The 22,802-nt window shown below is 36.4% G+C and overlaps 1 protein-coding gene across 2 annotated transcripts in view; it reads left to right on the top strand.

The window, feature by feature from the left end:
• The window catches only part of WWOX (WW domain containing oxidoreductase), a 559,406-nt gene that overhangs the window by 104,076 nt on the left and 432,528 nt on the right, over positions 1-22,802 (top strand). The window contains exons 6-7 of one of the 2 annotated variants that reach the window (XM_063312995.1): positions 20,109-20,197; positions 21,689-22,178. In XM_063312995.1, coding sequence (XP_063169065.1) covers positions 20,109-20,197; positions 21,689-21,728 — 129 coding nt within the window. In that variant the 3' untranslated portion in view covers positions 21,729-22,178. Of the gene's footprint in view, positions 1-20,108; positions 20,198-21,688; positions 22,179-22,802 lie in introns of those variants that run through there. The other variant, XM_063312994.1, reaches the window with a different exon arrangement.

Below are 22,802 nucleotides of genomic sequence, written 5' to 3'. Positions count from 1 at the left end.
AAGAGCATAGCTGAAACATTAAAATAAATAGTTGTGCTGGTACAGCTAATTAGGAAAAAAAGAAGCTATATTCAAAAGAAGTCTACTGGGGCAATTTGGAATTAAAAACTAATTTAGAATCTCTAATAACTTTAAGCACTGAATGCCACAATTTGGGCTAAGCATAGCAAAATGCTTTGTTTACGTGACTGTAATTGGATCATTGGAATCCACTGAGCATAGGATATAATTGGTTGGGTAAAGAAGCACATCATTTTGATCTTCTCTGACTTTTTAGGCTAACAGAGAAAATCCTGAAGTTCCTAATTAGAGAACTTGCAGTCTTGTATCTCCAGTGGTTGGTTCATATATCACACTAAACCATTATCTGGTTTGCTTGGTGTTGTATAATGTGGTAGTAACCTAGGTATTGCAGTTGGCAAACCATGGTGCATTATTTAGCATATTAGAAGAATTCAGCCAACTGCTGATTTCTTGACAGACCACATTTAAATTAACCTTAGCTTAGCATGTTGTGTGAATCCAAAATGTTTGAGAAGCATAGTGTGTTTCATTTTACACGCTTTATAATTTCGAATTTTGAGGCATTTTCCATTTTTGTCCAACATGGAGTAAACCTTCTGAGCCATAGACCCACAACAGAAAAAAATAAATTGCCCTATGGGACTGCTTCTACTCTTCAGTTCTTTCTACAAGGAATTCTAGATTTTGTTTTCCATTTATTTATATATGTGTTCTGAACAGTGATGGGTAGCTTGGATATGGTGGGGAATAATTTAATATATATAGAAGGTGGGGGGCAGAGTTCCTGCTCAACATTTTTTCTACAGATTTCTCTTTTAAACTTTGTGGCATCATTTGCGTTGCAGTGCCCTGCACAGAAGCGTTCCACATATCTTTCCCTAATTTACGTAACTGTTAATGTAAATTGTCTGAGAACCTTTCTTTAAATTCAAATCACCATGATTTAAGTCTTTGACACATGCATATCCCTGATTCAGGCTTTTAATATGCAAATTCTTTAACAAAAAACTATCTAAATGTAACTAGCGATATCTCCAGGCAGCGTTCAGTCATGTATCATCTGAGGCTGGAGGCAGAACTTCATTTAGATGTTTACCATACTGAGAAGTCGTATATGAGCTCACTGTCCAAATCTGTTTCCAGTGGATTTTGTGCGACCATTCTTTTAACTTCCCTTTCTCATTTTTGCTATACTTTGTACAATCAAACAATGTATGCAACTTTTGGAACCTTAGTGCGGTGCACAAAGAAGATTTTGGGTTTATGACCTTGGATCTCTGTCCAAAAGATCTGGGTAAACCGGACTTGGAAAGATCCCTTCCTGAGAACGAGACAAGGTAGACATATGGTCTGGTTCAGTGTAAGGCAGGTTCATACCTTGGGGTAAACCAAATAAGCAACCTTTGTCTCTTTTGAAGTTTGGTTACCGTGTGTAAACTGCAGCAATGGAATGCAAATAACGCATTTGGTATGGAGCACGATTTTGAACAAACAGCTGAGAATTTCAGATCTCCCACCGCGCCCCCTCTTTGAAAGAACAACTGTCAAGGCCTAGATGGAGAAGGTGAACTTAAAAGTGAATGGACAATGCCTGCCAGAAATAAGAGAATTGGCTGAATATAACTTCCAATTGACAGGCAAGGAAGCTTCAAAGAATTATACTGAGGCTGGACTGCTCCTCCGTAACCTGATGATGCAGAATGAGCTATGCAAAATATGCCAAGCCATATACTAGGCAAATTCTGCATATTGGTGTGCTTAATACAGGAATTTGAGTTCCAGAATTGGGATTCCTCTAATATAGAGAGGATCTAATCTATAGAGATTTGCATCTGCAAAACAGAATATTTTTTATATATTACTTTGGTCATGCTTTTGAAATTATATATAAAAATGAATTATAATCTGTCAGGACATCCTCATTTTGCATCTGAAGCTATTTTTATGCGTATTTCCCCAACTGATATAGCCTTTGATTCTCGCATTGATTTTTTGCCTTATCTACTAATATATCTTTACTGATATTGTCTTTTCATCTTTTTCCAGTATCTAAAACAGTTGGTAGGTTATTATCTGCAATAGGCACAGCAACTGTATATTTTTTAGGGGATATAATTGGATGAGATTGATGGGAGTGATAAATAGCTTAGGAGAATGCTAAAGATTGCCCATCCTTGGGATTTAGATGAGAGTGATCATGGTTCATCTGATTCTTTGGCCATTACAGAAAGCTTGTTAGATGTTTAGTTACCTCTCTAGCACATTGTCATCAGATGCTTGGATGAAAAGCAGAATTATAATGTAACAAAATCTTCTACATATATTTAATTTTGAAGGTCTCCCTCTATATATGGCAGAGTTTTAGGAGATGTTAGATAAGTTGGCTGAGTTTCATGGTAGCCCCTTGCAGTGTAACAATCTACTACAGAATTAAGCTGAGTTCCTTTGAATTTTGTAGGACACTGCTAAGAACTATGGGCAAGCTCTCTGCAAGGTGATCTAGCTCATTATTTGGGAACATTTCTTCTTCATAAGCTTTTTCAACGACTATACTTTGAAAACTCTGAATTGTTTTAATACTTTTCTATTAATAGTTTAATAGTTTTCTCTTGAATAAGTTCCTTCCTTCCTTCCTTCCTTCCTTCCTTCCTTCCTTCCTTCCTTCCTTCCTTCCTTCCTTCCTTCCTTCCTTCCTTCCATTTATTTTCCCTGCTTTGTCTTTCAGTGTCTTTGGTCTTAAGTGATTATTAATCTAATGTTTCAAAGCTATTCAAAGAACATCTTCATAATGAATGTTTCAGGATTTGATGTTGTAGAAAAATTGATGACAAGAATATTAAACATCTGGTCTATTCATGAAGCATAGCTTTATTTTTGCCTTCTCCTCTTAAGCCTCAAGGTATCTAACCCTGTGTGCGTGTGTGTGTGTGTGTGCGTGCACACACACCTGCGCGCACACACCTTCAAGCCAGTTTTTGACTCCTTGTGACTGCCTGGACTAGTCCCTGCAGTTTTCTTGGCAAGGTTTTTCAAAAGTCGCTTGCTATTGCCTTCTTCCTAGAGCTGAGACAGAGTGACTGGCCCAAGGTCACCCAGCTGGTTTCATCCCTTAAGTGGAACTAGAACTCACAGCCTCTCAGTTTTTAGCCTGTCTTAACCACTAGATCAAACTGGCTCTCATCTAACACAGTAGGTTATATCATCTTGCTGGGTAGGCCTTAGATAGCATATCTTCGAAAGTCAAGACTGGACCCCTTTTTCTTCTTGTATCTTCCTGTGCTAGTTTTCCTTCAAGAGAAGCCATACCTACTAATGTTTTTTTTTTTCTTTTCCCATAGTTACTAGTGGCATCTCAAAATAGGATAAAACTACATGTCTGAGACTTTTTTTTAGCTAAATACAAACTAAGGTTACATAAAACCTAAATTACGGTGTGTTTAACCATGGTTTATTGAATAAATATGACCACCTAGGTTAATTTACCATAACCTAATTTAAAACTATAGGGGTTAGGTTCAAATAGCTTGTAAGACTAAGCCAGGCAAACCCATTGCAGCTTAGATTATTGTGGCAACTAGACAGTTGTCTCAGTTTATCTTCTAGGTTCCATTTGCATTTTCCATCAAACTCCTGTTCCCAGGGCATGCCATTTACACTGGGTGAACAAAGACTTCAATATAACAAATGCTTTCTTTCAGCATTTATTTCATTATTTATCTTTATGATCATACACCAAAGTTCATGTGCAATATACATTTAAAACTATAATTTCATGGTTATCATACAATTGATTTTATGACTTATGATATTAAAATTGTAAAAGACATACTTGGTAGTCTTCTAATATGGAAATGATTTATCAAATTCTATTAAAACCCAGAGATTCCATACAGCCTTGATGACTGAATAAAACTTTGTGCCTTGTTTGAGATAGGGTTAAGGTTATCTGCTAATGAAAAAGAGCATATTCTCTTCTGTATGAGAGCCCAAGTGATTAACAAGCCAGCTGTTGCAGAGCCACCATGCAGATGTAAATATGATCTTGGAAGGGGATGTTGCTGGATCTCTCCTTCAGAGTCATTGATAGTATGATATTAAACTAGCTGAACATAAAAGCTCTTCTGTGAGGAACAGGAATGATATGTAAGTAATTAATTTTTTAAAAAAAAGGTTATGAGGAAGACCAGCCCCTCCTCCCTCCCTTTTCTGCTGTTTTGGTGGTGATGCACTGTGTGTGAAACTGTTCACCCACCTGCCATATATTCTCAGTGAAAAAGATGACTGTTCCAGATGCAGGGTTGGGCCAATGTGTTGTGTCATTTTCCTTGCCTTTTGCTCCTGTCCTTCAACATTTGGTTCCTGTCCCAATGGTTGTTATACCATTCTCTGCTCTCTGTTATTCTTCTTTTCAATGTACTGTCCAAAGACAAGAAAAGAAAATGTATAATTAGTATTTTTCACTGGGCTGGAGATTACCCAGCCAGGTGTAGAGGACACTGGATGGTATTTATGAATGGACGTCATTATTTTGACAGGATGATGAATTAACATGCCTATTCTTGGTCAACCAACTTAGGGAAGCGGTTGGGTGGTCTGGTCAGTCCAAATTCCTGTGGTTTGTGGTCATGTCAGACACAAATTTGGCTTGTTGCTCATTTGTCTTTATCAGAGATAGATGAAGTATAAAGTCAAATCTGCAGTGTAATGCTGAGTATTCTGATGATAAATAAAAGAAACACATGGCATTTATATTTATATAGATTTTGTTGAATTGCTCTTCATTCATTTCCACATCTGATATACTCTTGAATATACAATATGATTTGTAAAATAGAGCGGCAATATTTCTGGAGATCTTGAATCCAGCAGAGACACTACTTTTTTTTCCATGTTATTCCCCCAAGGGGGAAAAATATTGATATATTGAAATATATGCAACATTCTTTTTTAAAATATATTTTAACTTAGTGACTTTAAAAGCATAGCATGCATTGATTCACATGTAACATTATCATCTTTTGTATGTTTATTAAATATAAAAGCATTATTTAGTGAGACAATAATGCTTTTATCCTTTGTTACAAATGGAACTGAAGAAAACCTATGGTCTCTTACTGTTGTCAGTACGACAAGTTGGCAAAAAATAAAGTTGAAGATGATAAGACCATCAACACGATAACAAAACAGATTGATGTATTCTGGCCTTAGACTCGTCCACATTTTAAGATTTTAGAAAAAGCTCAGGAAATCAGGAAAGATAGAGACTAACTACATGAATGTTTTGCCTTGCTCACATAAAGTTTCCCAATTAAAAAAAATTAAAAACTACTCAGATCATATGAAAACACTGTTTTTTTAAAAGAATAGTCAAAATCTTTAGATGACTTTTCTGTGAAATTTCTTTCTTTCTTTCTTTCTTTCTTTCTTTCTTTCTTTCTTTCTTTCTTTCTTTCTTTCTTTCTTTCTTTCTTTCTTTCTTTCTTATTCGCCAGCTTGTGTGATAGCTTGGTACTTGAAAAGATGATCAGCCACCCAATTATGATTCTCTGAAAGTAAAGCTGAGAAGCACACTTCAAAGTTTTGAATAAGAAGAAGGTGTGGAGCCCTGAGAATTGGAGGGGATGGGGTGGGGAATTCTCTTGCATACTTATCGGTCATTCCTGTTGGTTCTAGCAAAGTAAAGAGTAAAGTAGTAAAGAGAAAATGAATGGGTGATCTGGAGAAGAGAAGCATCAAATTATTCTTGCTAACAGAACATTTATAACTCTTGAATTCCTTCTCTACTGCCTTGCATTATGTTCTGTAGTAGGTGCCGTTTCCAAATAGTCTTAGGTGCCTTTTCATTCCACACATGAATAGAGATTGTCATGAAGGCATGTAAGTGCTATAAAAACCATTTCTTTCTTTTTATATTTAATTGTCATGGCTTTCTCAGAAAGAATCCTTGGGAATTGTTTACTGGGGATTCTGAAAATACAAATTCTTGTCTTTCTCTTGGACAGTCACATTTCCCAACATTAAAACTGCATGGGGAAATGCAAGGTTCTGAAAACATTAAAGATGGGGGTCAAGGCAGATTCGGAAAAGGTCTTCAACTAGAAGATCCAAAATGTGCTTGTGTATCCAGGAGCTACCCAGGAATTTAAGTAACCTTTCATTATTATGTTCTGCAAAAGCAATGAAGAAACGATTGGAAGGTCCAGCCTCATTTTCCAATATTTTCATTTTATCTTTATACCCAAACTCTGCATTGGCTTAGTTCACTGAAACAACTAATTCATAATATGATTTGCTTCATTTTGGCTTGGCACCAAATCTGGGTTCTTCCAGATTATAAAACATGGTTTATAACTTCACATGCTAATTGAATTAGAAGTTATTTGTGATTTATTCAACAGACCATGGTTAAACAACCAGAATTTAATGTGAAGGGTGTGAATCCAGACTCAACATTAATTCTAACTTAGGGGAATAAGACATCTACATGAATCATGGTCTGAAATTTGTTTCAGTAAACATAAAAACATTCAGTAAACATAAAAACTATTGTTAGTAATAAGAAAAAAATCTGATCTGTACAAGAAAAAGAGGCAAAGCTAAGCTGCAGTTCAGGATTGTGTCCAAATGAGCTTTGCTGACTTATTAACAGTAGGACAATTACCTTACCGTCACTATTCATAAGACAACTGAAACAAAAGTTAAGTCACAGCTAAGCAGTCTTCTGCAGGTTTTTAAATATTATCAGCTTATTTGTAAATGTAAGACTTGGAGAATACGTTTGAAGGTATTTGTATAGTATTGTTTGAAGACATTTCAAGCATTTTTGAGGTTCATGTTTTGAGTTGTGTACATAAACTGTCCATTGATAAAGAAGGAACAATTGTAGAAATGGCCTTGAAGAACCAGTGAAGAAGCTTTCGACCTCTTAGGCTAAAATAATGGGACTATGAAAGACTCTGCAAAACTCTTTTCAGTTTGGATCCCAGGTGCAAGGGAACAGGTTATATTGACTTCTGTCTAATGCAGGGTTTCTCAAACAGGGTTCCATGGAACCCTAGAGTTCCATGAGCGGTCACTAGGGGTTCCCTACAAGATCATGATTTATTTAAAAAATTATTTCAAATTTGGGCAAATTCACATTAAAGAGGTAAGTTTCATTCTTTATTTTGAGTTTAAGAACACTGAATGCATATATTTAGACCTACCCATGAAACAAATATAATAATTTTGAAACTTCTGGCCTATATTTGAGCCTGAATGTGCAGGGGTTCCCCGAGGCCTGGAAAATATTTCAAGGGTTCCTTCAGGGACAAAAGGTTGAGAAAGGCTGGTCTAAAGACTTACTTGTGAGATCAGAACAGTGTTAGATCTTGGGGTACTTTTCTCCTGATACAATCCTCATCTCAAAGAACCAGAGTGGAGAAAGTAAGAACAAAACATTGCTGAAAAGGCCTAGTTTGCCCATCTTTTTTACATGCTGAATCTATTTTGAAAGCAATCAAGAACGTATTAAAGTCATTCAGAAACTGTCCTGCCTCATTATGCCTTCCTGCGTTTCAAGACAAACACAGAAGCACATTAACCGTCTCTTAGCAAATATAAGGAATCTGAAAGTCCATTCTGCTTAGGCAAGAGCTGTTTGTCAAAGTGAAAAGAGAAAAAAAATGTTGGGACATGTCCTATCCCACAAGGGAAGGGACTTCATTTTGTTAAATTACAGGATGGTCTTTCGAATGAGTTTTTTTGTGGCCAGGGAGGTGAGAATAGGAAATGAGGGGAGGGTGGGCAGCGCACATAAGAATACAAATTGAGATTGGTCATGTATAATGCTACCTTGCGATGAGCTGTGTTACCTGAATGCCACGTTCTGTAGCATCAGCAGTTTTTTGCAGCTTTAACTTTACCAATGCCCTTGATGAGGTGCAGAGTTGTCAGTATTCTCGTAAAATTTCCTCCGCAAAGGCTTCTTCTGTTCCCTTTATTTCCTTAAGTGAACATCTGTCTAATTGTTCACCTCCATTGCTTTAGTGCTTTCCTCATGCTTTCTCTCTTTCCAGACAATAAACTTTATTTTCTTCATAAGAATTCAGTCTACGCAAGGTTATTAGGAAGCTTGTTGGCACCTTTTAATTTCTGGAAGTTTTCCAGGAAGACTTTTTGCCATAATTCCAATAGGTTGTACAGTGCATTGTGCAACATAGCGAGGCACTGTGTTCAGGTGTCTTTTTTTTTATTTTATTGTTGCCTTCTGTTTATAAACATCTGCCGAGAAAATGTTTCTGATTAAGCTTTTCTGTTTCTTAAATCATCGTATCTTTGGACATATCAGTTTAAAGGAACTATAATTTTTGAAAGGTGGAAAATTAGATACAATGAGTGGGAGAGAATACAGGGCTTTACTAATGACTAAAATTACTAAAAAATTACTGGTTGATGTTGGATTCAAAGTGCAATGGTATTGAGAGGTTTATCTATAAACTTCGCACTTTGAATCCAACATCAACCAGAAATTCTCTAGGCAAAGCAGCCTTTTACAGCTTCCAGTCTTCAAAAGCAGGGGGTGGGGGGATATTAATTAATTGTACATGCTTGCTGTGGAGGTCACAAGCATCTATAGCTATTCAGTGTTGTTATTGCCAAAATGGAACATGTAAAGTACAGTCTAAGGTAATTGAGGGAAGCATCTTTTATCTAAAACAGTAGAATAGAAGAAGAAAAAATGCTCAGAGGAATTATGGCTTGGAGGATACCAGTCTGGGTCCTTTCCACAAACCTGAGTTACCCCTGCAAATGGAGGGAATTTGATTGCTATTTAGGCATTCATTCATTTCTCACTTGGAGATGCTTGTTCTATGTACAAACATTTACTAGGATAGTTGAGCTACACCATATGGTGGGGATCTACATATTAAGCTTGGATTAATCAAACCTAAAAACAAATTCTTCCACCACAGGAGAGGGCAATGCAAAGCCTAGTTTATGCTTTAATTAGAATCAGCGTATGAACCTCATTCACACATGATACCATAGTGTGATTTATTTACCTTTTGGTTAGTGTTATATACGAACCCACAACTCAGTGTTGTGGACAATCCAGGTGTCCAGAACCTTTTAAATAAACCATAGCTATTTTTTTTAAGTTCAATATATGAATATGCAAAATGCTCTGTTAATGCAATATTCTGACCTGCACAGTCTGTTCCAAGTATTCTGGGTGTGGTCATCCTCCAAACAGCCCTGTCCTGGATGTTCCATCAACTTTCTACAGGCTCCAGAACATTCACAATGGGCTTTTTCAGAATTGGAATGTTTAGCATACATCAAGTCATTTTAAATTACGATGCCAGTTTGGTGTAGTGGTGAAGGCATCAGACTAGAAACCAGGAGAATGTGAGTTCTAGTCCTACCTCAGGCACGAAGCCAGCTGGGTGACCTTGGCCAGGTCCCTCTCTCTCTCAGCCCTAGGAAGAAGACAAGGGCAAACCACTTCCAAAAAACCTTGTGAAGAAAACTGCAGGGACTAGTCCAGGCAGTCTCCAGGAGTTAGAGCTGACTGGAAGGCACACACGGGCAAAACAAAGTCATTTTAAAACTCTGCTTCCTAATTTTGAAACAGAAGGAAGCAAAGAAACAAAACAGAGCTACATTTTTTATTAATCTGTGTGCTACATATGTGGCTTACTCTGTGAAAGTATTCCCGCCTTAGATAGGATTAGCAGATTTTTTTTACCAATGCAAAACCCTTATACTTTTTACAGAGAACAGTCCATAGGGATGGCTTCCTTATCAAATCTGCAAGCCCAATTATCAGATGTACATGTCAGTTAATGTTTTAGAAAAATCTACTGCGTGTGATATAACTCATTCTTTTTTTAACCCAGGGTTGTGCTACAGTCTGAATCTAGCTTCTGGCAGTGGAAGCTGCCCATGAACATCAGTGATCTTAGAGATATTACTTTGTGTCACATATAATCTTGATTTTTTTTCCCCACCTCCACTGCAATAAATAAATGTTCGGGCCTCCCTGAAAAAAAGATGGTGGTTACCATATAATAAAAATGAACCACTTGTCATCACTGCAGCTGACATTTATCAGCCTATTTGTTGGTGCTCTTTCTTTCTCTGTGTATAATATAGAACATAATTTGTCACTTTGTAAATACATTCCACTCTAAATCCCTGCCAGCATCTGTTAGAGTTTGAAGGATTAATGTGCAGTGCAGTGCATGCCTGTGCTTTCAGGCAAAAACATTGCTTACAATCATGAACCCTGGGAAGAGAGAGAAAAAAGAGATGGAGAGCCTTTTCATATTTGGTTAAACATATTTGTCCTTTGGACATGCTCCAATCTATACTTGTCATCGGCACAAGTGGTATTCAATGTCTCTACAGCTGGAAAGCCTCTCGGTTTCCACCAACTGCAAGCAAATTGGTCCCCCTGTCTTTCGGTGGGTACCACAAAATGCTGCGTACAGTCAGCCAACAATTCACTGGATTAATTATGTGAGAAGCTGAGCACCTTGCATTCTCCAAAGGTTTAGAATGGTTTACAGAGATGTTGTCTTCTTTAAATTCTAGAATCTGTGCAAGGAATTTTGGAACAGACATAGAAAAATCCTACACATCTTCCTGAGAATCTGGGTGGAAATCTAGAGTTAGCATGAGTAGTATTTTGTTGTTGTTGTTGATCTCTGCAGTAACAAACCTTGGTGGTTTTCCCATTCCAGTCTTCAATCAAGGACAATTGGCTTGAAGGGCTCACGATGCTACATGCAATGGCAGCTTCACAGAAATTGCTTAGTATTATTCTATTTCCAAGCTATACAAATAAGCTTTCAGTTCATATTCTCAAAGTGGTACAATTAAATTGAAACATAAACCACAGCAGAAGAAAACTTTAAATTTCAAGGTGTCAGAATTGCAGACAGTGATTAAAAATGTTGAATACTAGTCTGCCTTCTTAAAACAGAACAAAAAACAAAGGGAAATAGTTTCAAAATGCTGTAAAAGAGTGTAATAGATAAATATAGCCCATGGAAGGGCATTCCAAGGTAACCAGAAATAAAATTCCCATCAGTGCTTACAATTTTCCCAGGAACATGGAGAAAAAATCAAACTTCATCTCAATTGCAGCTGTATAGGGTAATGATCTTGTTCTGCATAAACCTTTCCCTATGTACTTTGTAGTTATGGAAGAAAAAAAACAATATAATCTCCACTGGTACATTGTATAGTACAGTTTTATGTCTTTTCAAAGGTACTGTTTGGGCTATTGGACAGTTATGTTTATCATATTAAATTTCATTTTACTTCACAGTAGATACCATTTGTATTATCTTTTCCAATGTCCAATTTTTTGATATATCTCTCCTTACGAATTATGGTGGCAGCATCTGGCCAAACTTGTGTGGCCTCAGAAGCTAAGCAAGGTTAGGCCTGATTAATACTTGGGGGGAAGACACCAGGGAATCCCAAAGCTGTGGATCAGACTGAGAAATTAAAAAAAGGCAATGGCAAACCAATTCCATATTCTTCTCAACATGGATGTGCTTATAGGGCACCAGAAGTGGAATTTCAGAAAGTTAAAGCCCTTGTTCCTTATATTTTCCATCAGAGAGGCAAAACCTGAACCAGTTAGCAAGTTCACAAGAATCCAAGCTTACTAAAAAGATAGACAGACAGACAGACAGTGGAGTCCTTGGTGCTCTCTGAACCTTGTTGTTTTCTTGCAGACGTTTCATTGCCAGACTAGGCAACATCTTCAGTGCGAACCGACAGATAGACAGACAGACACACACACACACAAACAGTATTAAAACCCTTTTTGCACCTTTTTCTTGGTCCTGCCCTGTGTAACAGACAACTGCCCCCCTCTTTTTCACAAGAGGTCTGGTTTCCATCTGTCCCTTCTTTCTGAAATGGTCAGATTCTGATCATTTTGTTTTTACTGACTCTGAGAGGACTAGGTCTCACTTACATAATGCAGTATATGTTTTAAAAATTATGGACATCTCCCTTTCAGTTATTAAGGTTTTTAAAATCCTTTTTAAAAAGTAGTACTATAAACTAAGAGTACCCTGCCCTGTAATCCTATGAAGCTACATTAAAGAAAACCATTTTAGCATAATATAGTATTATTACTGATATTATTCTGTTTTATACAATATATATTTTTAAAAGGCGTTTTTCTAGCCAGAGATAATCACTAAGATAAAAATGCAGAGCTGTGGCTCATTATAGTCTATATAATGTAAATTTAATTGGTCTATATCTATTTTAATTGTTTTCTGTTATATATGGCTGGAAACATGTTTTAGTGGTACTTAAAATATTGGTTAAAAATAAGCAACTGATAAAAATGCTGTCCCATGTAAAGGGTGTGCTGAGTTGTGTCTGGTTCTGCTGTGTGAAATCCTGCATGAAACCCCCAGCCTTGAAAAAGATGAAAATAGGATCTGTACTATTATTTAGTCTTGTGAAAGGATGACTGCAATTCTGCTTGATGTTTCTTGCAGAACATCACTGCCTTTTTAGTGGTGGGCAAGATGAGTCTGAAGATATCCATTCCTTGAATACCCCACTGTAAACTTCAGTGTCATACAGGTAGTCCTTGCTTAATGACCACAATTGGGACCGGAATTTCGGTTGCTAAGCGAAATGGTCATTAAGTAAATCTGACCCAATTTTATGACCTTTTTTGCAGCAGTCGTTAAGCAAATCACTGGGCGTTAAGAGAACCACGTTGTTAAGTGAATCAGGCGGTTCGCCATTGATTTTGCTTTCAAGAAGCTGCTGGGAAGGTCGAAAACGGCAATCATGTGACCATGAGATGGCGCGATGGTCATAAATGCAAACTGGTTGCCAAGTGCCCAAATTGTGATCATGTGACACAGGGATGCTGTGACGGCTGTAAGTGTGAGTAACCAGTCATAAGTTGGTGTTCCTGTCACTGTCATAAGTCTGAACCATCACTAAATGGATGGCTGTTAAGCGAGGACTACCTGTAAAGGTGTTAGATAGCAGCTACCAAAACTGCTTGCCGAGCTGTTGTTCGGAAGGCTTATATTGTTTTTAAAACACTCCATGCAAAATGTGAAATGCCTTTTAGGAAAGTAGCTTAGGCATTGAGGAAAACAAGAAAAATGAGCACAGAATTATTCCATCCACTAGGGCCTGTAATGGACCTCCGTAAGTTATCTCAGCTGTGATAACTTACTTGAACATAACTTACTATTCCTGAAAGTATCTTCAGTTGGCCTTAACACTTTTCACCCTGTGATTCATGTGTCCCACGCAGAGGTCTGAAAGGTAATCTCATCAACTTCAGAAATAACATGCATGGCTTAGAAAGCCTGCCTGACATAAATACTCTTATGTAGCAAGGGCATGCATTAGGGACTATAATATTTACAGTCCCAAACTGGAATAAAAGCATTTCCTTGTTTTCATCCATCTTGCATAGTGATCATTATTACGCCCTACTGCTGGACATGCTTGGCTGTCAGAACTCATGCCTCAAAATTGCCATGCGTTATTCTAATGGTACACTTTTGTCTGGATTTAATTTCTTTGTGCTGCTGCTTCAGTCTTTTAGGCTAGTGTCAACCTGACTTTTATTCTTACGGGTTTACATAGTACAGACATGATAGAAGCTAGTTGGCACAAAATCCCCTTTGGCTTCTACCCCCTCTCGCAAGCCTTTCCTTCTTAAACACATTTTATCTCTTGGACTATAAATATAATTTCCTCTGTCTTGCCTTCTGTGTTTCCCAGGTGTAGGTGACTGGAATTTGCTTTATTAAACTGGAGGACAAGCTTTCTTCTCACCTACTCAAAGAGACATGTTTGAGTGGTGTACTATTTAGGATTTATTTTGGGGGGGGCGGGGGAGAGAGTGAGGCAGGGTGGGTGCGTGGACTAAAGCTTTTAAATACCTGAAAATGTATGCTGCATATCCGTGGAGAATATAATTATGTACTAAATTAGCTGATGTCCACTCTGTGCTTTTTCAAAGTACATCTTACATTTCCTCTCCTCCCTTCCACCAGCACTTATATAAGTTATAGGAACTGCAGTTTATTTATTAAGAGTCTTCAACTGTGTATAAAACTCTAAGCAGACCAAGTAATGGTATTTGCTGAAGGATTCTTTATCATGTGAATTTACCTTTAGTCATCTATTATTTATTTCAGCTCTTTTATATGCCATTATAATAAATATTATGACAGAAAGCTTTTATGCTTCAACTTATTATAGTTCTCTTCCCTTCTTTGCAATCCTTCAGGAAAATGTAACCACACTTTACCTATATTTAATGTAAATCATCCCTTGCATTAGAATGAAAAATCCCTACAAAAAAGGCTCCCTCAGTGTTGAGACATAAATGCACAATCATGTTTACTGCTAAACTATGGTAGCATGCAGTGTTCATTTTTAAACAATCTTTAAGCTGTAAACTGAATACATTGCATATTATGAAACTGCTAGCTTTCTGAGTGTTTTAACTTTTCTGGTTAAAACTTCTGGCTTGATAAGCATTTTTCTAAGCATGAGTGCAAAATATTGCCAATTATATTCTAAACAGTTGTAATTGATTTGCTCTATGTAAACATGGAATGTTTCTAGAATTAAATAAAAAAGTTGTCTAGTGCTGGTTCTTCCTAGCACCGGGAGGGCTGGTGGTGCTGGGGGACAATAACTACAAAGTGTGTGTAAGGATTAAATTTGATTTTGCATATCATCAATCATGTAGTAAACAAACCAGCCTCCTTGAATGAATGTTTTCCTTTGGCAATGCATTTCACTTTGATGAAGAATAGTGATTTAATGAGGACGATGTAATTAAATATGGCATTCATTTGGTGAACAATTCAGAAAGTTGAGCCATAATGACTGGAGTAATGTTTCTTAATGCTACCATATACTAATATCACTAACTTTCTAGAAGTTAAGATAAGGAAGATAATTCATACTGTTCAACATGGATCCTCCAGGACAAGGATCCTCTATGGCAGGAATGGACGACCTGCACCTTTAGGATTTAGGGACCCCTCAGAATCTCTGCACATCTCTGACCTCAAGAGCTGCAATCTGATAGCAGATTCCTCAAGGAGTGGGGAGGATTACAGATTTCAGCTCCCCCAAAGTATGTTAAATATGGCATATTTGGAGGTGTTTGGTCCAAATAGATTCAGTGTGTTCTTTATGGCCATGAGGAATGGGAAAGACAGAAGGTAGATGGAAGAGGGGCTGACCAATTCCCACCTTCCTGATTGATCTCCCCTTCCTCATGGCATCATGTGATTGGCAGGATCTTTCTGAGGATCCATCAAAGGATCTCAACAGGATCCCAACAGAGCTATTGATCACCATGACAGCCACAAGTTTTCAATGTTGCAGCTACAGCTAAAGCAGGAATTGAGAAAGAATGTTGATGCACAGTTTGTGCTACTGCCATAAACATGTAGTTGAATATACCAGCTCAGTTGTCTTCAGCAGTATGTTCCCTCATCTTAGAACAGTTTGTGGCCCAGTTCAAAGGTAAAAGCTAAATTTAAGGTGAATATTAGATACCTGGGTTTGTATGTTCTTTTTCTTCATTTCCTCTGGTTATCAGAAGATAAGACACATCCATTCCTGCTTTTATGTAAACCAAACAAGAGAGGTGATTCACGAAGTGCTTTGATAACAGTCTGAAATAGTTAGTTGAAAGGAGTGAGCGTTTTTGATCTGTACAGTTATGGTTGGAACTGAAGAGTGCATGAGCAAGCTAATTCATCAGAAACAAATTAAACTTTCCTGACTGTAGATTACTTTTCACATAATGACCCTTTCCTTCTTTTGATTTGCAGTGAAGTGTTTACATCGGTGACAGAATCAACTTTTAAAAATGGCTTTATTTCATTATATGCAAAATTATTGTGGACATGCAGAGGATTAAAATCCAGGAAAAGCCACTGATAGATAAGGAAATGGCTATCAAGAAGACATACATGTATTCATACAGTATATAATATTGGAAAATAGTGAAAATGATTGCACATTTTTAGACCAGGGCATAGTATGATAGCATTCTGTTCTCATTCCTAGAATTCATCCTTGAAAGTACTGTTCTGAATTCTTTTTTTTTTTTTCTTTTTAAGAGAGAAGGGCAATTGAGAAACATCAGATCTAATGCTGCCTTAAAATGGCAAGTGTCACCGAATTAACTTAAACACCATCTTTAGAGCAGTTTTTCAGTGTTATCTGAACTTTATTCTGGGTCAGTCAATTAATACAATGTACATGATGCCTGATTTTTCTTTTACTTTTTATGGAAGACACTGCCTAATTGTGATGGAATGGAAAAGGCAAAGGACGGGTAATAATACAGTCATGAAACAAGCTGCAAATCAGCTCAGCAAAACCTCTTTTCGTCTTAAAAGGACTTAAAAGGTCTTAAAGGGACTTGACTTCCCTGGGTCCAAAATGTCTGTCTATACTGTCCCCCCACCCTCCTAAGAAAGGCCATACACAGAAATAATGCAGGTTCACATATGACACTACAACATGGTATGTTTTGTTTGATTATGCCTGAGTGTGTCAATAAAACTGATTATTTTTTATTATAGTCACTGACCAGAATTGCAAACAAAAATGTGTGAATTGAGCCCTTATAACTGGCAAACCATGTATAAGTATGGTGTGATGGAATATACAAATCCAAATGACTTTGATCCATTCAGTAAACCATGACTAACCATGAAGTGTGAACCCTGAATATGCTGGGTGAAGGTCTCTTCTACACCATAAATTCAGAGATAGCCTATGTAGTTTGTTTTTTAAAAGTTACAGAACATTGTTACACATTTCATAACTCATTATAGCTTTTTTAAATATATATATATATTTAAACTTAACAGCAATAATAAGAACTAATACAAACTAGAATAGAACAAACAATGAAAGAGGAGAGAAATAAAAGTGAAATCTAAAACTGCAATCAGAAAGAAAAGTAGAAGAAAAGTAGAAAAAAAGAGAAAGATATAAAGAACGATATAAAGAAGTGGCTTCTGATCTTCACAGCACCCACTGGGGGAGAGGGGAAGTAATATAAATCTAATAAATAAATAAATAAAATTGTATTTTGACCTCTCTCTAAAGTTACATCATGACTCTCGTCTTTCTGTAATCTGTCCTGTCTAATCAAGAAAACCATAAATCACAAGTTGATTTTTTTTTTCATTTTTACGCAAAAAGTCCATAAAGGGTATAACCCATTACAACTTTTTTTGACACAAGTGGCAACATTAAGACTCAAAATAATAGTTAAAAAATATACACCCTTCCTATTTTTTATGAATAGGGAGAGCGGCTTGTAAATATAAGTTAATGAGGGGTTAAAAAGCCAGATTTGTGAAGGTTTAATGACATTTTTTGCTATATAGGTCAGTGGTGATTGTATATGTTTCTATCTTTATAATTTATGTATGTTCATGAATGGTACCCTAGAAACTGTCATTGTTATTTTTATTATTATTTGAATGTGTGACCTTTCAAAGCATTCTACTTAAGGTGCTTGAGAAATACTCCCACAGAAGGTGGTTCTTCTCACTAACCTTTGCTGTGGTAAGCCTAAAAAGCTGAAGAAATTCAAATTAATTTAACGGTTGGGAGGAAAAAAAAAAGGAATACTAGCTGTCTTGACAATAGAAAATGTATTATTTTCCCAAGTAAGCAGGGGTTCAGTTTATTGCCTGAAATGTCAGCGTGCAAACCATATTCATTGCTTGGATAATCTACGTATCAGAGTTACCCATTGATGGATTTTTGTATATGGATTCTACTCTCAAGCTCTTTCTTCCAGTTTTAACTTGTGAAGGAGTAAGGGAGATAGGACACACAAGCAGACACTCATTCACTCTCCATTCCCTTTATAATATTGCAAGTACTGTCTCTTTGGTTTCCAAACCAGCGAGAGAGACCTGCAGTGTTGCTTGGAATGAACAAAAGCATTACCTGAGTAATAGTGTGTGGACTTGAATCACTGTTCCCAAGAGCATGCTAAGTAACAGCTTGTGGTTTAGTCTGTTGAACTACTTGATGTTTTTTGACCCCTTGTTGTCCTTGTGATTGTAGCAGCCTTTTTATTTTCTCCTTGGAGACGAGAACACAGCATTATAGCTTTTAAGGGAAAGAGAGAGAATTTTTTTTCTCTCTCTTTCCATTTTTCTTCTTCACCGAGAAACCCACTGGTTGTATCTATTTTGTGTATTGCAAAGTTGCTTTGGCCAAGTGCAGCCAGGATGGTGATGTAATTTTGTGGTTGTTTGTGCAGTCTGAGCATTGGGATCTACAGAGGAAGGCTTTGCTTGGCCAGTTAATGTTAAAAATGAGAGCTGGTGGCTATTCCCAATTTTTATAATTCTCTGCCAAGAAAGGTACCCCTGTTAGCATTCCACAGACAGGCAAATTGTCTGTCTGCTCCATCCATCCTGTTGATGCTGTGGAAATGCTTGATTTGGAGATTAAATTCAAAGGCAGTTTGACTGAACCTTCAAATCAGTTTAGCTTATCGTGCATCCGTCACATCTGATGACTCAATACATCCGGAAAATAAAATCCCTGGAGTTAAATTAGCAATGCAAGAACTAAAATTGAAATTATTTGCTGACAGTGTTGTACTCACAATTACTCACAATTATTCAACCTAAAGACTCTTTAATATAGTTAATGGAATATATACTAATATATATTGTTAATGGAATATATACTTATATTGTTAATGGAATAATAAAGAAACAAACCTCAAAAGTTGACATGGTACTTGGTAGAGAAAAAAAAAACAATACTTGTATCAAGTAATGGTTTAATTTTAAGGTCAAATTTTAGAGATCTGTTTGACAAAAACAAGGATTTATTTAAAAATAATTGCTTATGGAGCTGAAAAAGTATAGTAGCAGATATATCTAGACTGAAGAAATTAAGTCTGTCTTGGCTAGGAAGAATAGCAGCCATTAGAATGAATATTTTATCAAACCCCAATTTTCTTATTAAATGATTCCAATACATATTGATAATAAGGCGTTCAATGATTGGCATAAATAAGCAATGAACTATACATGGTCCAATAAAGACAAAGGATTAAATTTAAGATTTTACAAGATTTGAAAAAGAACGAGGTGGATTAATGGCTTCAAATTTCAAAGTGTATGTTTTTGATTGATTATGTGCCATCAAATCATTTTCAACTCCTAGTGACCATGCAGACATTATCATGCTATTTTCTTAATGTGGATTTCATAGTGGATTGTCATACTGGAGTCCCTGCCCATGGTCTGTCTACTTCTATAGAAGAGGCAGGATTTCCAGATAGTCTGCATAAATATATTTAGGTTGATACAAACAGAAATAATGCAATAATAAGCAATGTGTTGAATGACTAGGACAAATATAGGAAAATAATAAGCCTAGATTTCTCCCCTCTCATTCCATTATTAAATGCCTACTTTTATGAAGAATAAACTACCAGAAATTAGTTCAGTGAAAAGTTAATAACTTGTTCTGATTGCAAGATTTAATTATCAGCAAGATGAAGATGAAATCTTTTGACATTCTTCACAACAGTTTAGTCTACCTAAATGGTTTCAATATAAGTAGCATAGCATTAAAACAATTGCAGAAATAAAGGGGAATGCTAAAAAACTTCACTGAATTAAAAAATCTTATAACACACAGTGTTCATGAATATTTCCATGTTAAGGAATACTTCTCATTCAACTCAGTTTTATTAATTCTGCCAGTAATGACATTAAGAAGTCTTTAACTAGTTAAAAAGATCTGGCAATCTTTTGGGGCAGTTTATCTGGAAATACGTTGAGATATTTGAATAAATATTCAAATACCTTTTCAGGATTTACTTTAGCCTCAACATTAAAAAAAAACTTCTGTAAACCATCTCTATATACCTCTAAGTGCTGTAATCTATACTACTATGATTAAATAAGAGTATTTAAACATATGCTGTTGCCTGTTTGTTATCACATGATACTGTGAATTAAGTACGTCGATCTTACTTTTTAACTTTTAACTTTCTCTCATTTTAGCACAAAGCCAAGGTAGAAGCAATTGCTTTGGATCTTGCATCACTTCAGAGTATATGGGAATTTGCTGAAACTTTCAAATCCAAGAATCTGTAAGTACTTAGGAATGTGGGGTGTAATGACTTTGTTCTTATTATATTGGTAGTGTTTGCATTGCTGTTCATTATCACACTGCTGAATTTAATATCTATCAAAGTTCAAGATCCTTTTGGAGAAGTTGTGGTGAATACATGGATATCAAACTGATATTAAATATATTATTTGGTTTTGATTGTCTGAGATGGGAATGGTCAAAGTAATAACTTTGGTATTCATATTCTTCACTGCTAAATGGTTCTCAGAGCAAGAATGTTGAGAACGTAAACATGCAGTTACCACTTACAGTGTGCGTAAGTAACTGGAAGCAAGAGCTCCATTACAAAGGGAGATGTAGGAAAGGAGCACATTGGGATGGAAAGAGGGGAATCTAAGTTCTGTTTTAGCCTCCAAATGTTTGGTTGCTGTCATCAGGTTGTAAAGGCTATGGTTCTTGAATTACTTTAAAGATGTAGTTCCTTGCCGGTTGCTCAGATCTGTAGTTGAGCTTAAACTGTGTTTGCCTTGGGGAGCCTCACACGTGGTGCTGTCTGGTGCAAGAAGCAGGAGACCCTGGCACAGATTAAAATTAACAAGCGTACACACAAATAAGATAAAATAAGGCACAGACTGTACTGGAACATAGACATATTAGGACAAGATAAAAATGGACTGTGCAAAACTTTCTATGCTCAAGTGGAATTTGAGATTTTCCAGTCTAGGAATTTTTGGAAAATGCTCACCTAGATCTGAATGTGGGAAAAAGTCTACTGCTGGCTGGTTCTGACCCAGATCTTTGCCTGGGGGAAGAAGGGCTTAAATTCATCCATCTGAAAAAAAGGTAAAGCCTGAAATTGCCTTATGTGCATTCTAATGAGCTCACACAGACAGTTCTCTAAATGCTAAATATGCCACATCAGTCATTCGGCTGATATCTAAGCATAGGAATGTTGCAAGTTGAAAAATGACAAATTGCTCCCTTGGTTGAACAGGAGCTTAATGAAGGAGCCTTAACCAACTAACAAATGATTCAGCGGAGAGAGTGGTGAAGGACCCTTTTGAGTGGGCATAAATAATACGTGACTCAGTATCTTCTATTTGGGGGTGGGGTGGGGGCAACAAACTGGAGCTGTCTCTTCAATAATAGCAAGCAAAAATATGTTTTTATTTAATTATTAGCAAATTGGTCACAATTATAGGGCAACTTTTCAAGGATTGTGAGTCACAGTACTGAACAGTCATGTTCGTTATTATTTAAGGGAATGCACCTGATTAATACCACTCATTTATATTAAACTTAGTGGATAAAATTTCCTTGTGATACAATGCTTCTTTGTTAATTTTATATACTCTTTTGCTTGGGTATTATGCTACTAATTTTGTGCTCTCTGTATTTGTCACACCAAACGAGACCAAAGAAAAGACAGTGTCAATGCTAGAACTTCAGACTGCGAAGTAGTAGGACAGAGGCTGGAAATATTAATACCTTCATCTTTGTGCATCTCAAGGTTACCTGGCTGGGGAGTTTCTAGTGCTGCCTCTTCTTGACCTCAGAAAATATATTCAGGATTCATGCCAAGGGTTTTGTTGGAGATAATTACATAACAGAACATGAAGCATCAAAAGTATTAAATGGTGTGATCATTATGACCATCAGAACAGAAGAAGGATTCTGCTGGATCAGACCAAAACTCATCTAATGCAGCAATCTGTTTTAAAAGTAACACATTTTACACCCAGGAGAAGCCAACAGATATTGGTATATTTCGTACATATAGTTCAACATTGGATTTATGTTCCAAGAGACAGTGCAAAAAAGCTTTGAAAAAAATACGGTTTAAATTTGGGTGATTATGGAACAATGGTTTGATGCAGCATGGTCCAAATGTAATGAGAATGAGGAATATTAGAAGAAAATTCAGTGGTTATTGTGTGTTTGTGTTTGTATGTATAAGTATTAGTGTGTATATAGTGTGAATTAGCTTTTGCCCTATGAATATGTGATAGACTATATCATTAGCAATATTTGGTTGCCAGGATCTTTTTTTTCAGAAGTATTCTGAATTAAAATTCATTGCAATTTGTTCAAAGAATTTAGAATCCTTGCAATCCCTATCCCACATGAAAAATATATAAAAAACACAAATCCCTATTAAAAGCAAAAAAACACAAAAAACATGCACAGTCCTTGCACAGTGAGACAGACTCTTCTCCCCCCTTTAAAATGCAAAGATAAAAAATAAAGGTATCTTTGATAGTCCCTGAAGTAGCAATGGTGCTGATTTCAATTTCTCCTTGTTTTAATAGCCTGTTTGCTGTTTTAGTTACTGCACTGTAATATGTTTATGCATTGTATCTTATAATTGTGAGCCAGAATATCTAATTAAACCAAAGGGTGAGTTATTAAATTTTATAAATTTTATAAATAAAAATTGTGCCATGCAATTTCCTTCAGTAGTAACATTGGGTTGACAGTAAAAGCAATAGAAAGTATATAACTGAAAACTCTCCTGGCTTTATCTGGGCACCTTCTTCAGTCAGATTTTCATTGGTGCTTCATGCAAGCTTGTCTAGATTACCCAGTCGGACATGATAGAGGTTTATAAGATTTGTGATAGGAAA

This window comes from Candoia aspera, chromosome 11 (genome assembly GCF_035149785.1).
Source record: "Candoia aspera isolate rCanAsp1 chromosome 11, rCanAsp1.hap2, whole genome shotgun sequence".
Lineage (NCBI taxonomy): Eukaryota > Metazoa > Chordata > Lepidosauria > Squamata > Boidae > Candoia > Candoia aspera.
The sequence above is the reverse complement of the archived record's forward strand: the minus strand, read 5'-3'. Positions and strand labels throughout refer to the sequence as shown.